The 13075-nt window shown below is 38.6% G+C and overlaps 3 protein-coding genes across 4 annotated transcripts; 1 reads left to right on the top strand and 2 right to left on the bottom strand.

Moving 5' to 3' along the window:
* Positions 1-2725: 2725 nt before the first annotated feature.
* c9h2orf68 (chromosome 9 C2orf68 homolog) lies at positions 2726-4894 on the bottom strand. Its single transcript, XM_026322116.2, has 4 exons — positions 4663-4894; positions 3925-4040; positions 3689-3834; positions 2726-3584 (listed from the first exon to the last, which is right to left on the bottom strand). Exons 1-4 carry the CDS (start codon positions 4761-4763, stop codon positions 3462-3464), a joined length of 486 nt encoding a protein of 161 aa, XP_026177901.1. The 5' UTR covers positions 4764-4894; the 3' UTR covers positions 2726-3461.
* Positions 4895-5072: 178 nt separating this feature from the next.
* Positions 5073-8947, top strand: usp39 (ubiquitin specific peptidase 39). Its single transcript, XM_026322113.2, has 13 exons — positions 5073-5258; positions 5561-5639; positions 5745-5839; positions 5933-6069; positions 6303-6455; positions 6539-6764; positions 6886-6960; positions 7189-7256; positions 7351-7539; positions 7775-7917; positions 8131-8266; positions 8392-8478; positions 8672-8947. The coding sequence occupies exons 1-13, from the start codon at positions 5198-5200 to the stop codon at positions 8690-8692; spliced, it is 1470 nt and encodes a 489-aa protein (XP_026177898.1). The 5' UTR covers positions 5073-5197; the 3' UTR covers positions 8693-8947.
* A 150-nt stretch (positions 8948-9097) lies between these two features.
* sftpbb (surfactant protein Bb) lies at positions 9098-12814 on the bottom strand. 2 transcript variants are annotated; one of them, XM_026322114.1, is made up of 11 exons: positions 12667-12814; positions 12401-12453; positions 12023-12097; positions 11521-11643; positions 11302-11433; positions 11116-11196; positions 10848-11031; positions 10609-10751; positions 10368-10448; positions 9863-9973; positions 9098-9477 (listed from the first exon to the last, which is right to left on the bottom strand). In XM_026322114.1, exons 1-11 carry the CDS (start codon positions 12716-12718, stop codon positions 9433-9435), a joined length of 1080 nt encoding a protein of 359 aa, XP_026177899.1. In that variant the 5' UTR covers positions 12719-12814; the 3' UTR covers positions 9098-9432. The 2 variants fall into 2 exon arrangements, with proteins under 2 accessions (XP_026177899.1, XP_026177900.1); XM_026322115.1 differs by having other exon boundaries at positions 10609-10748.
* Between the last annotated feature and the right edge of the window lie 261 nt (positions 12815-13075).

Raw genomic sequence — 13075 nt, 5'->3', positions numbered from 1 at the left:
ATCAGTCTGTGTCCTTGTCAACTCCATAGTTATACAATTATTTCAGTAGTTCTGAAGATGCACAAAATCAGATTTTTATGGTTGTATTGGGCTCAATTGGACATTGTTTCCAAGACAACCTAAATTCCAGTGTTTTATGTAACCTCCATCTCTGAGATTACTTCTGTCAGGTGGGAAATCCTACAACGAATCTTAAAATAAGAATGTGAGGTAAATGTGTTGATCCAATAACAAACTCCAAAATGTGTTTTGCATTACACTAGATTATCACAGGCATATTAAAGTAGTTTATTTGAGTTTGGTTGTATTTAAAAAAAAAAAAAATCAGGCGACTGATGCAGGAAGTCTAGGTTCTCAATATTGACTAATAAGATAACAGGATGCAAATATGCACATTCAGTCCACAGGGGTAACAGTACTCCATTAGCCAAGATGTGCAAACAGGACGTCAGATATTGTTTTGGATTTAACAATGGAGTTTTGTTCGCAGCGTTTAAATAAATATTCAAAAGTTTATTATCTCAATAAATAAATGAAATCTAACAATGAGATGTAGGCCATAATAAGAGAGAAGCCAATGCTATCTGATTATCTGCTGTTTAAAAGACTTTGAAATGTGTAGTTGAATGTAAATGTTTTGGTGAAGGCACTGGGTGTGTTGGAATGTCTCCTTTAAACAATCGATTTGATTCAAACCTACATATTGTTTTCAAAAAGGAACTAATGGTTTGTGGTGGAAATATTAATTTTTTCTTGGAAATATTGCAGTTGCTCAGAAACGACTACAACAAAGTGCAGAGCAAAGCCAACAACGTCTGATTAGATATTCATGTAAAAACAGTATGTATTTCATAACATAACAGATTAAGTAACACTGAAATGTTGCCAAATAAATAGGTCCCTGGCTATCACAAATATTTAATAGGTGTTTCCTGGGTGTGAATTACAAACCATAAATTATGTCTTACATAATTAGCTCATGTGAACCTACGCTAAAGGGCGAAGGGTGTGAAGCTGTAATTGGTTCGTTATCAGCCAGCTGAAAAATAGTGAAACAGGAGATGGGAAAGAGTTTTCCCTCTCATGACCACAGTTACACGCTGAGCACTGAAAACTGAACTAGAAGGGCGTTGGCGGTCTGAAGGGGAGTGTCTCTATTCCACCAATTGCACAGCTCATCTCTGACCCTGCTTGACAAGGCTTTGCATAACTCTGTGGAGACTTGGCTGCCATGTGCTCTTAGGATGAAGTTTTGCATATTTTCATGCATTAATGAAAACAATGAATTAATCTTCTACTATGGACTGGATAAACCGCTTGTCTGTCCAAATGTCAAGCCAGCTTTTCTCCACAGCCAGGGGACAATAGCTGAACCTTCCATTTAAACTTTAAACATTGTGCTTAGAAAAGTAGTGTATGTTTGATGGGATACCATTACATTTAACCTGTGCCTTACTACTGAATAACTACTGCTCGATCAGTGTTTGTGATCTGCAGATAGACATCCCTTTTTTTTTTTTTTACATCAACCTTGTTTTAGGTGCCTGCTTGTGTGATAGTGTGAATTTGACTGGAGGGTGGTCACAGCACACCCGTGTCTGCTTCTAACTTGCTGTGTTGTTGATTCCAGATGGGAAAACAGACTAAACCCAACAAAGTAGTCCTTAATGTTGGAGGGTGGAAAAACACGTTTAACCAGTCTGAAAACAGACAATCATCAACAGAAAAACTTTTGTGAGCTATAACAACTCCACATACTTTGAATGTTGCACTGATTGTTTGTGATCATAAGATAAGTTTCTGCTTTATGAAACACAAACTAAGTTCATGTCAGTACTACTTCTGGCAGGTTTTAAGTAAAATGCAAGCTTAGTTTGTAATAGCAGTTATCTGAATGGACACCTTTGGCCCAAGTGAACTTTCACCCTGGCTTATAACACAAAAGACAGCAAATTCTTACCTTGGGGGATAAAGCTCTCTGTTCCTTGTCAGATAAGCAGCACCTAGTGTTATACACAGTGACTCTGCAGATTCAACATTTAGTTGTTATCCATTTATTGTGGAGATTTTCCACCTTCATTAGATACTGAAGAAAACAGGCAAGATGCACAGAAGGTCCCCAGACGGACACAGACTGATAGTGCGGCAGTTCATGATAATGATGAAAAAGAGAACAAAAACCCTGGTCACCAGAAAAACTAACAATTGGTGGCCAGGATTGTTGTTCTTCATGTCTCTTTTTTTTCTGTAACTTTTCTAGTTAAAAAGTGATTTTAAAAAAATGTAATTGTGCTCACTCATGTTACATTTTAGAATAATCAATGACACCGTCTTTTATATAAAAATAGAACTGTATAGCCATTTCTTAATGGATAGAGTGGACTAAATGATTTGTATTTGTAGTGTATTTGTATACTTTGTAAGATCAGCTGTTGAAGCAACAGGCCTGCAGAGCTGAAAAACTGATTCATACTGCCACCTGCTGAAAACATGTGAAACAGCCTTCCACAATTGGCCATATCACTTATTAACCAGAGGGTGGCAGGGGAGAGCTGGAGCCAATCCCAGCTGCCACTGGACAGGTATGTGAGATACTGCTTTCCAATTACATGTACTCCAAACAAAGGACATTTCATGAGAAAAGTGATTAAAGCCTGTAGGCATATTGACCCATTATTACTGAAATGCTCCAAATTTTTTTTATGGCTGTTCAAATGACTAAGTGCATATCCAAATACATTTGGACAGTATTTTTTTTTTATTGCATATGTATTTTTATAAGTAAAGAGTTGTGTCCCTAAAAAATATTACAGTATCAAAAATAAAAGTCTTTAAACAAACCAAAATAAATTAAAATACTAAAAAAATGACACAGTTGTCACACAAAGACATTATGATGAATACATCCACTACACTTTCCGGCTCTCACATTTCTAAACGTAAGATCACTGATAGAATGGTGTTCTCTCCAAAGCACCAAAAAACATTTGAATCTAAAACTAGATTTTTGTAAACACATAAAACACACGACATGTTCAACTGAAGAAGGTTAACAGTGCTCTGTCAAAGAGTACCTCCTCCTTTCTGAATTTTACTGTAGGGAACAAACAACATTTTTCTACAGGTCCAGACAACTTCACACTGTACAACGTGTTCCCTAAGGTTGTAAATCAGAATATGATGTAACAGTCCAGGGTGAGTAAACCATAGTAAACGTAAACATGCCAGTCAATTCCGGGCCCTGCTGTCTATGCAAGGTGCTGCTCCTTGTCCTTTAAGAACAGACGTTCTTGTGGATCATTATGTTGGCTCTCTGTTGACAGTCACTGTACAGGATCCAACTCTTTGTTATGCCTCCAACATTGTCAACAGTGCTAATGCTTTGGAGGAGCACAGAACTGCAAATGAAATAGGTCGTTCCTGTAGGCCATTTTTCATCACGTTCTTGCCTTTGATATCACTCAGCGTTTTTCTCGCCTTTTGTCCATTTCCTTTCGAATCCGAACCTCTAGAGCTGCCCTCATGGCTGAATCCAAGATGTTTTTCTCTGCAACACGTTCCACTACCTTCTCAGGTTTGTCCTCCTATAGAAACAGAAAGAACATGAAGAAATTAAGACAGAGCAAACCCAAAGTAGATTGAAGTGTGTGAAAGTCAAGAAACATTAGACAAAAAAAGATGAATTAACCTTGTGCACAAGAAAGGATGTAATGGTACCCGAGTCAGCTTGATAGTCAAGCCAGAAGAGTTCAGTACCATGTGTTTCAGTCTCTGTGCTTGAGCCACTCTCATTCCATTCTTCAGCCTCAGCACTTGTCCCCGGCTCTGAACCGTCTGGAAAATGAGCACATACAGTCTTTTTACACTATTTAGTGGATGTATGGTCATCGGCAGAAATCTAACAGTAAGGCACATCGATCATACGTCTTCGTCGAGGATGGTACACTTGGATGTCAGGTCGCCGTGGTCGCCTTGGGGTTGTGGTGTGCCTACGCCGCTGAAGCTCTTTGGCTTGTTTCACCTCTTTGTCGTAGTCATTTCTTAAAAAGACAGAGTGAATGAAAACATTTAAACCTCTATGAAAACTGCGTCTACTACACGAGATCTCTGACCTTTTAATATGGTCAGTTCTTCTACCTAAATTGCACTATAACATATTCAGACGTATTTCAGAAACTGCATGTAGTGAAGACTATTTTATATATTTATCTCCATATCTAATTTAGTGGAATAAATTCCTGATGCTGAAATCAATTTAGGCATTCTCAATTAGATTTTCCCTTCTTATGTCAGGGGTGAAGAATAGCTAATAATTTATTTGTAATTTGTCTTAAAGCAAACATTACAGAATACTGAATGACTTCTGAATTTCCCTTCAGGGATGAATAAAGTTTATCTTTTTTTTTTTTTTTTTTTAATCTTAAACCCTGGATAACTTTGGCCACGGGGCCTGTGCGACCTTTCCTTATATTTCCAAAACACGTGTACTTATCATACCCTGCTCTACTGCTGGACTTTCCTTTTAACAAGCTCAACTTATCAATATATATAAATGTATATATATATATATATGAAGTTTATATATATGTTTGCAGCTGAGATGCTGTAGCTGAGTGTAGCTAGTGGCTGCTAGCATGAGCTAACGATAGTTTATGTAGTCACCTAGCAATCTGGTTCCTCCGGATATGGTGCAGGAAGCCGTGGCTCATGTCCAAACGGCCACCAGGTTTGTATTTCAGCTCATCGTCTCTTAAAATGTCCATTTCAACAAAGAGACACAACACAGTGACAGTATTTGTGTGCTAATGACCCGACAACCCTCACTGAGGGGAGCGCTGACAAAAAGCTACATATGCTAGTGAACGGTACGTTGTTGTCCAACTGTAACATTCCCAGAGTTTACAAACTAGTAATAACGCTAGTTTAAAAAAAAAACACGTTATTTAAAAAAGAAACACTATAAAACAATTCAAAGCATCCAATAGAGTAACAATAACATTCCGCAGGATATCGCGTTAGTTTTGGCATCGGCCGAGCAGTTGATGGGTCGGGGTCGCTAGCTGCAAACTCCGGGATAGGTTTTGGTGTGCTGTTTGCTACCTGCGACGCAGCGCGAGTTTCGACGTTGACCCATTGAGCTCCCGCGAGTGAAGTTGTGCTTTCTCTCTGGTATTAAAGTCGCAAACTGACGGCTGTGATGGCTTCTCTAAAGCGAGAGAGAGAGGCTGAAGTGGACGATGATGACAATGAAGACGGAGGTAAGTGTGTTTGACTTAATGTTATTGTTAACGTAAGCCCTACGTTTGGTTAGCTGTTAGCTAGGTACCCGGTGCTAGCAGCGTGTTTGATTTTGTTCACCGGTCGGCCCGGCGACTTACGGGTGGCTCAACAAGTATCAGTATTATGAAGCTACAACAAATTCACCGCCCATCCAGCGTACCTCGTGAACCAAACCTATCACTTCCTAACAGCCCAGACGCTAGGTTAGTTAGCCTGTTTAGCTAAGTTAGCGTTCATTCAGCCACAATGTGGACAGTTAGCACTTCACTCTGTGTTGCAGTGACAGCCAAAAGAGGACGAGGTCGTGTAGTAGAAGACAACAGAAGCCGCCACTGCCCTTATCTTGACACCATAAACAGGTGAGTTAAAACATAACGTCCATATCTAACGTTGTTGCTAACTGCTAGTTAGCCCTCTCGTCCTCTATAAGTTAACTAAAGTTACCAACACTGTTAATCGACCAGGAGTGTGCTGGACTTTGATTTTGAGAAGCTCTGCAGCATCTCGCTCTCCCACATCAATGTCTACGCCTGCCTGATATGTGGAAAATATTTCCAAGGTGGGTAAATCAGCTGAGCTTTTATGAATGAATTCACGTAAACATCTGGCTGTGGTTGGACTGATTTACTTCTGACTGATTGCTGTGTTGTAGGTAGAGGTCTGAAATCCCATGCTTACACTCACAGTGTACAGTTTACCCATCATGTGTTCCTCAACCTGCACACACTCAAGTTTTACTGTCTGCCAGACAACTATGAGATTATCGACTCCTCACTAGAAGACATCACCGTAAGTAAAATCATGTTTTTATATCCTGGTAATGAGACTAAATGTGTACAGCAAATTAAACTACCTGTTTGTTACTCCCATGTTATGATACCAGTGTTTCACTAAGACTTAAATAGTATTAATAATATAATATTCAAAATGTCACATCATTATTGACAATTTTCAGTTTGATTTTTGTCAGTGTTTCTAAACTCTAATTTGGGAGTAATTAGTTGCCACTTCTTCTTTCGCAGTATGTGCTGAAGCCAACTTTCACGAAGCAGCACATCGCGGGGCTGGACAAGCAGGGTAAGCTGTACCGAGCTTACGATGGTACAACTTACCTGCCAGGAATTGTGGGGCTCAACAACATCAAAGCCAATGACTACGCCAATGTGGTGTTGCAGGTATGAATTACTGCCACAGTGGACCTTATCTTGACACTTTTTAAAATAATTCCAACGTTTTTATGTTTGCTTCTTCTCTCTAGGCTTTTTCAAATGTTCCACCTTTGCGAAACTATTTCCTTGAGGAGGAAAACTACAAAGGAATCCGCAGGCCACCGGGGGACATCATGTTCCTCCTGGTGCAGAGGTTTGGTGAGCTGATGCGCAAACTTTGGAACCCGAGAAACTTTAAGGCTCATGTGTCCCCCCATGAAATGCTGCAGGCTGTGGTGCTTTGCAGCAAGAAGAACTTCCAAATTACCAAGCAAGGTGTGATTTGTGTTTCAACACATACTATAGTATAAAATATGAGATTCGCATGAAATGGGGTTTAAACATGTTGCCCTGTCAGGGAATACCATGGGCTGATTGATTGTTTTCTCCTGTGTAGGCGATGCTGTGGACTTTATGACGTGGTTTTTGAATGCGCTGCATGGTGCTCTCGGAGGCACAAAGAAAAAGCCATGTAAGATAGAGGAGAACCAAAGAAATGTCATTCCTAATTGTTAGTTCATAATACCTGTACACTGTGTGGTATAATTGTGGTATAATTCTTAAAGTAGAAGCAAAGCTAGAAAAAAGGATTTATATTTAAGTTTTTTTTTTTAATTAAAAAAAAAAAATATACTCTTATATTTATTTTTAGTATAAGAAGAACTAACCACTGATCTCAACTGTCATTCTGCCACTATAGCAATCGTTACAAAGGCATTTCAAGGCTCCATGCGGATCTTCTCCAAGAAACTTCCACACCCAGATTTAGTAGGTTTGCTGCTTGTATTTGAGATTTGGTATTTTTTTGAATTCCTTTGGGTTAATAAAACAATGTTACTCTTTCTTTTCTTATGTTTTTCAGTCACCAGAGGAGAAAGAGGCATTGCTTTTGACAGAAGAGTACCAGGAGCAGATGTCTGAGTCCACCTTCCTGTTTCTGACCCTTGACCTCCCAACAGCACCACTCTACAAGGATGAGAAGGAGCAGCTTATAATCCCACAGGTCCCTCTCTTTAACATCCTGGGCAAGTTCAATGGCAGCACAGAGAAGGTACTGATTCCTTTGCATCACATTATCTGCAATATTAAAAAAAAAAACTGCGAAACCAATGTTGACCTGCAATTGTCTTTACTAAAAAGATGGTCATATTTTCACATACAGGCAAACCTAAAACAAAGTGTGTAATCTCTGCAAAAAATAGGTTTATTCCAGTACCTGATTGACACAAATATGAATCGTTTAAAAACAATATATCTGCACACATTCCTGTCTCATTTACATTCAGGAATACAAAACCTACAAAGAGAATTTCCTCAAAAGGTTCCAGTTGACCAAACTGCCTCCGTACCTTGTCTTTTGCATCAAAAGATTCACCAAGAACAACTTTTTTGTGGAAAAGAACCCCACAATTGTCAATTTCCCTATCACGTAAGTGCTCTTCATACATCTGCTGTAAAATGACATGTAGTTTCGGTCAGGACTTATACTCAACGAGTGAAGTGTGTGTTAATAATGCTAATGAATTATTATCAATATTCTTAAAATTATTGGATAATGAAAGTCTCTGACGAAGTGATCTCAAGGATGTTTGTAATATGTCCTCAGCTTGTTCATGTTATCACTTTGTATTTGCTTCAATAGGAATGTAGATCTTCGTGAGTACTTGACAGAAGAAGCTCAAGTTACAGAAAAAAGCACAACTTATGACCTCGTTGCCAACGTAGTGCATGATGGGAAACCCTCCGAGGGATCGTACAGAATACACGTCCTGCATCATGTAGGTTGCAGACAGATATTTTTTAAATGGAACTGCTTTCCTTTAGCAATGACAGAATTGATTAAATTATGTGTTCAGTAAATGTTGCTGGGCATCAGTTATAATATCTGTCTGTATAAAATCAGGGAACGGGGAAGTGGTATGAGATGCAGGACCTGCAGGTGATTGACATTCTTCCCCAGATGATCACGCTGTCAGAGGCCTACATTCAGGCAAGTCCCCTAACTCAGTCTTGTGTGTTATAGTAAATGCTGCAGAGCATGGGTTCAATACTGTTTTATGCAACATAAAATGACAGCAACGGGGGGGGGGGGCATGCCAGATTTTAAGTCATTGTAAAGTAAAACTGGTCTTTGCAGGAAGCTCATTTTAGTATTTATTTAGTTTTATTATTTTTTTTCCTAGATCTGGAAGAGACAAGATTGACGATGATACAAGCAACCACAGGTGTAAGTGAGGCAGGATTTTTCTAAGTTTGAACGGCCAGAGGTGTTGGCTCCATGTTGGACATTTAAATAACTGAAAATAACAGACTATGGGATAAACATGGCAGGACAGCATCAGGACTGTTTCTTTATAGCCACACATGCAAATATCTCCATGTTTTTTTTTTGTTTTTAACTTTTTTAAAAATCTTTTTACTATTTGGAAGCTTCTAAATAAACCAGCTCTAGGACAGTCCCTCTGTTTATATGTTGATTTTTAGTGATACATGTTTGACTTTAATTTAGTTTTTAGGAGTTTGTAACCTGAATGTGGTTATGTGAACCATGGATCATTCAACAGGAATAACATAAAAGAAAAAGTAGCTCTGCAGACGTGCTTTTTGGGTTTGTTGTTCAATTTGTCTTTAATTCATATCGAGAGAGAAAGACAGAGCACATCTTGTGGCCGACAGGGGCAAAAATCTTCATATTCACAGTGACAGTAATGTACAGAACAGCACTGTCCACAAAACTATTAACTGCTGCAAGGACATGCAAGACAAACCGGACATTTCATGATTAATATTTTAAGCTGATTGACAGAAATGGCATATGAAATTAAAAGTTTCCCTAAAAAGTAAAAAAAATGTCAGTGCAAAAACATTTCAACAGCTGATCTTTGTAATACATACATAAAAAGAAAGTAGCTCTTTAACTACATGTACTGTCAGAGCTGTAGTTTCACTCATTCTTCTTCCACATGTATTTCTCACAGAAGGCCTGATTCTGCAAATAGAAAATACACAGATAGAATGTGAAACAGAAATGGACGTTATTCACAGAATCACTGCTTTAGCCACTTCAAACATCAGCGCAGGTCAGCGAAAGGGAGAAGAAAACCACTTGTACTTCAATTGTGTGCAAAATCTTTCATTCTTGCTGCTGAGTAAATATTGACTCTCCATGCAGAGCTTGATAGTATTATATGATATGACTAAACTGAGGTAGGTACAAGGTAGTATTTATTTATTTTTTTATTTGATTTTTTTAAACAGAACTAAACATCAAATACCATCCTAAATCAGTTTAGGTTGTGCATTGTAATTTAGAAATGGTAGGACTGACCTGCGCATACTTTTCTGTTAAATTAACAATACTTGACTGAACTTACACCGCACTTCTGAGCAGTTTCAATGTCTTTGCACCAGTAGCTTGGCCCCCAAGTACAGTGATTCTTTCCCAGTGGCTCCATCGTCTTTGAGGCAACACATAGATCAGCTCTCTGCAGGACACAGATCCAGAGAAAACGAATGAGAGAAAGAAATAAGTGTTCAGGATATTCACAGGGCTCCACTTTATTAATCATTTTTGCTACATTGACTAGCGTGCATCAGACAGTTGTACATTATATTGGTACATCAGCTAATGTGTACGTATTTTTTTTTTTTTTTTTTTTTTTTAAATGCCACAAGTAGTGTGCTACTGCAAGCCACGGTACAATTCATGTGGTCATGGAGTGCAGCATGTCTATTCCAGAGTGTGTGGATCTGATTTACTGGTAGAAGTCTTACAAATATAGATGTTTCTTGTGAGATAGGTCATTTGTACATATAACTTAAAAAAAAAAATCTGACTTAAATAAAAAAAATACTTTAAAAAAAGTATTTTAATCATACTTCACAAGCATGTGGAATGTCCATCTGGTTTCCCAAGAACTTCTGCAGCTGGGAGCCGTAGATTTTGGTAAAAGACTCACACTGAAAGAAACAGGACAATTACTTAACAAGTCTCCTTACTGAAGTAAAAAAGAAAAGATGTTGGCAAGCTTTAATTTAAAACATGAAGTTATAGTGATTTGTGAAGTATTTTTGTTGCTAATGAAGGAAGTTTAGTAATCGTAGGAGCTGAGGGTCAGACCTTAGGGATAGCATTGGGGTGATTGAAACACACAGACTGTAGGAAAGAGGAAGTGTCAGCTTCAGTGGAGTTGGGACCCAGGTGCAGTCGGCTCAGCACAGCCAGCGTGCGGCACGACTCGCAGTCAGAAGGGAAGAACACTTCTAGCAAGTCAACAGAGCGTTAAGTTGGTCAGTGTTGAGTTCAGGTCTAACCTATAAAGACCATTACCAGACTTATTAGTGGTAACCGTGACTGACCTGGGGCAGGCTGCTCCTTGAACAAGCACAGGTGTAAAAGAGCACATATTGTGTGCGGGGCAGCAGATGATAAGAGGAATTCAACTATCTGGACACCATATTTGCTGACGAAGTCATCACATTCCTCCTTATAGCTTTTTGGTACAAGATCACAGACCTCACCCATGAGTTTCATTAAAGTATCCTGCAGAGAGAGGAAGGCAGTGATATTTACATTATGCCATGTACAGTGAGGGATATGTGCCTTGGATGGGAAAAAAAAAGTCACCTCTGTCATGTTTTTGGGCAACAAGGTCTCCAGTTTCTTGATAATAAACAAACACAGGGTGCAAACTGGGCTGAACTGCTCCTAAAAAGAGGATTAACACATAAGAGATTAGTTTGTATTAACCAAGTAAAAAGGTTTCACTTCAATTTCCGTTTTTAAATTCCACTTCTGCTTTTGCATACGAACATGGGTTCTGGTTACTGTGCCGAGTGCAGAACTGGATGGATCTTCATCAGCAGTGTGATGGGGAAGTGTCAGCAGTTGTACCTCTTTGTGCGCTTCACAAAGCCCAAAAATCTTACAGGTCTCATCTGGTTTCTGCAAAAACATGGCAATAAAGGTCATGTCTAATGTTTTTTGTTACTCTTATGTCTAAAAGGAAGCCTAAATAACAGGTAAACTCACCAGGTGACTGGGTATTTGCTGCAGGACTTTTGGCAAGTATGTTTTCACCTGTGTCTCACAATCTGATGACTGTTCTCCTGGGAGGCGCTGGCACAGTGCATGCAACGTTTCATAGACGGTTTCCTGAAAAAAAACAAAAAACAATTTAGTGCATTGTCTGTGTCTGGGTTTCAAGGATACTTGGGGTCTGATTGTGTTAAAAACAGTTAAATGTGTTTTTTTTTTCACACAAGTAGATGCTGATATTACTCTTTATGAGTGAAAAGTACTTTGTGAAACAAATGCAAAACATTGTAACAAACCAAAGCATTTGTGATTAAAGTCACATTTTACTGCCCTGACATTTAAATGACACTGAATCTGGGCTTATGACAGGTTATTTACAAGCATTATAAACATTTATGTTCCACATTTTAAGGTGTAGCTGCTGCGTATGGTGGTTTCCAATTCTGCAAACCTAGCTCGTGCGGGCAGTGAAGTGAAATGAAAGTGACTCCATTACCTTAGTATCTCTGCTGGAAATCATGTTTGCAGACAGCTGGATGATCTGGCTGCATTCTGAACACATGTCCAGGGTCTAAAAAGGAGAAGTCAGGGTGAGACAGTTACTCAGGGGTGAAGATATTCATGTTAACAGCAGTTTCTTCTCATTTATAACCTATTATGTGCACTTTCAAAAATAAAATATAAAGAAATGCTTAATACTGATGCCTAGTCACTGTAGGTGGCACTAACATCATAAATATATACATAAATATATAACATCATAAATACATACTTATAATAAATAAATGTGAACAAAGGTAAGCAGGTATTTTTTTAATTTTATGTACCAAGTAGGTCGCCAGGGTATATGTGCGTTTTATTTTGAAAAGCTTACCAGAGATTTCTGCCTCATCAATGACAAAGGGTCTATGATGAGCCTGGAGACTCCTTCGTTTAAAAACCCGAGACAGAAAAACGACAGACACACAAAGACAAACTAATCCGTTAGAATATACATTTAGCTACATCTTTACTACAGTGACAGCCAGTTGTTATAAATCCCGCAATCACAGCTTAATACATGACAACAGAACTAATGGCGGCCGGTCAGGTGACAGTCATGCAGATATTAAAGTATTTATGACAAAACCTTCGTCTTACCGGGACACAGAGACCCCGCCAGGACCACCAGTATGAACCCAGATGCTGCCATGGTGTGAAGGCGTACCAAACGACTCGAAGCGCAGATGATTTGGTTTATAATCTCACTGATGATGGTGTCTGGGTAGTACCGGAAATACACAGTGATCGTTTCATCCAATCAGAACAGCAGTATTAAAGCGCAAGCGCTGTGGAGCCAGTAATAATCAAAATAATAATAAAAACAAAAAAACAAAAGGCGCGATGTAAATCTCTACACTTCTACCTAAGTGTTAAAAAATATAAACTGATTACAGATTGTGTTCAGATGGTAATTACTGTCTAAAATTAAAGTTTAATTTAAAAAAAAATAGCAATATAGAAAAACAAAACCTTACAATGCAGTAGTTTTAACACTCTATGTGAGGGC

This window comes from Mastacembelus armatus, chromosome 9, assembly GCF_900324485.2.
Source record: "Mastacembelus armatus chromosome 9, fMasArm1.2, whole genome shotgun sequence".
NCBI classification, from domain to species: Eukaryota; Metazoa; Chordata; class Actinopteri; order Synbranchiformes; family Mastacembelidae; genus Mastacembelus; species Mastacembelus armatus.
This window is presented reverse-complemented; position numbering and strand designations above follow the sequence as displayed.

Excerpts from the sequence above, each read along its gene's own strand:
- c9h2orf68 (XM_026322116.2), bottom strand. The coding sequence starts at position 4,763 with ATGGACATTTTAAGAGACGATGAGCTGAAATACAAACCTGGTGGCCGT. Across the intron at positions 3,835-3,924 it reads GTACCATCCTCGACGAAGAC|ACGGTTCAGAGCCGGGGACA; the intron begins GTATGATCGATG and ends CTCATTTTCCAG. Across the intron at positions 3,585-3,688 it reads CATCCTTTCTTGTGCACAAG|GAGGACAAACCTGAGAAGGT; the intron begins GTTAATTCATCT and ends CTGTTTCTATAG.
- usp39 (XM_026322113.2), top strand. The coding sequence starts at position 5,198 with ATGGCTTCTCTAAAGCGAGAGAGAGAGGCTGAAGTGGACGATGATGAC. Across the intron at positions 5,259-5,560 it reads TGATGACAATGAAGACGGAG|TGACAGCCAAAAGAGGACGA; the intron begins GTAAGTGTGTTT and ends TCTGTGTTGCAG. Across the intron at positions 6,961-7,188 it reads AGGCACAAAGAAAAAGCCAT|CAATCGTTACAAAGGCATTT; the intron begins GTAAGATAGAGG and ends CTGCCACTATAG.
- sftpbb (XM_026322114.1), bottom strand. The coding sequence starts at position 12,718 with ATGGCAGCATCTGGGTTCATACTGGTGGTCCTGGCGGGGTCTCTGTGT. Across the intron at positions 11,197-11,301 it reads GCACAGTAACCAGAACCCAT|GAGCAGTTCAGCCCAGTTTG; the intron begins GTTCGTATGCAA and ends TCCTCTTTTTAG. Across the intron at positions 9,974-10,367 it reads ACATTCCACATGCTTGTGAA|AGAGCTGATCTATGTGTTGC; the intron begins GTATGATTAAAA and ends TGTGTCCTGCAG.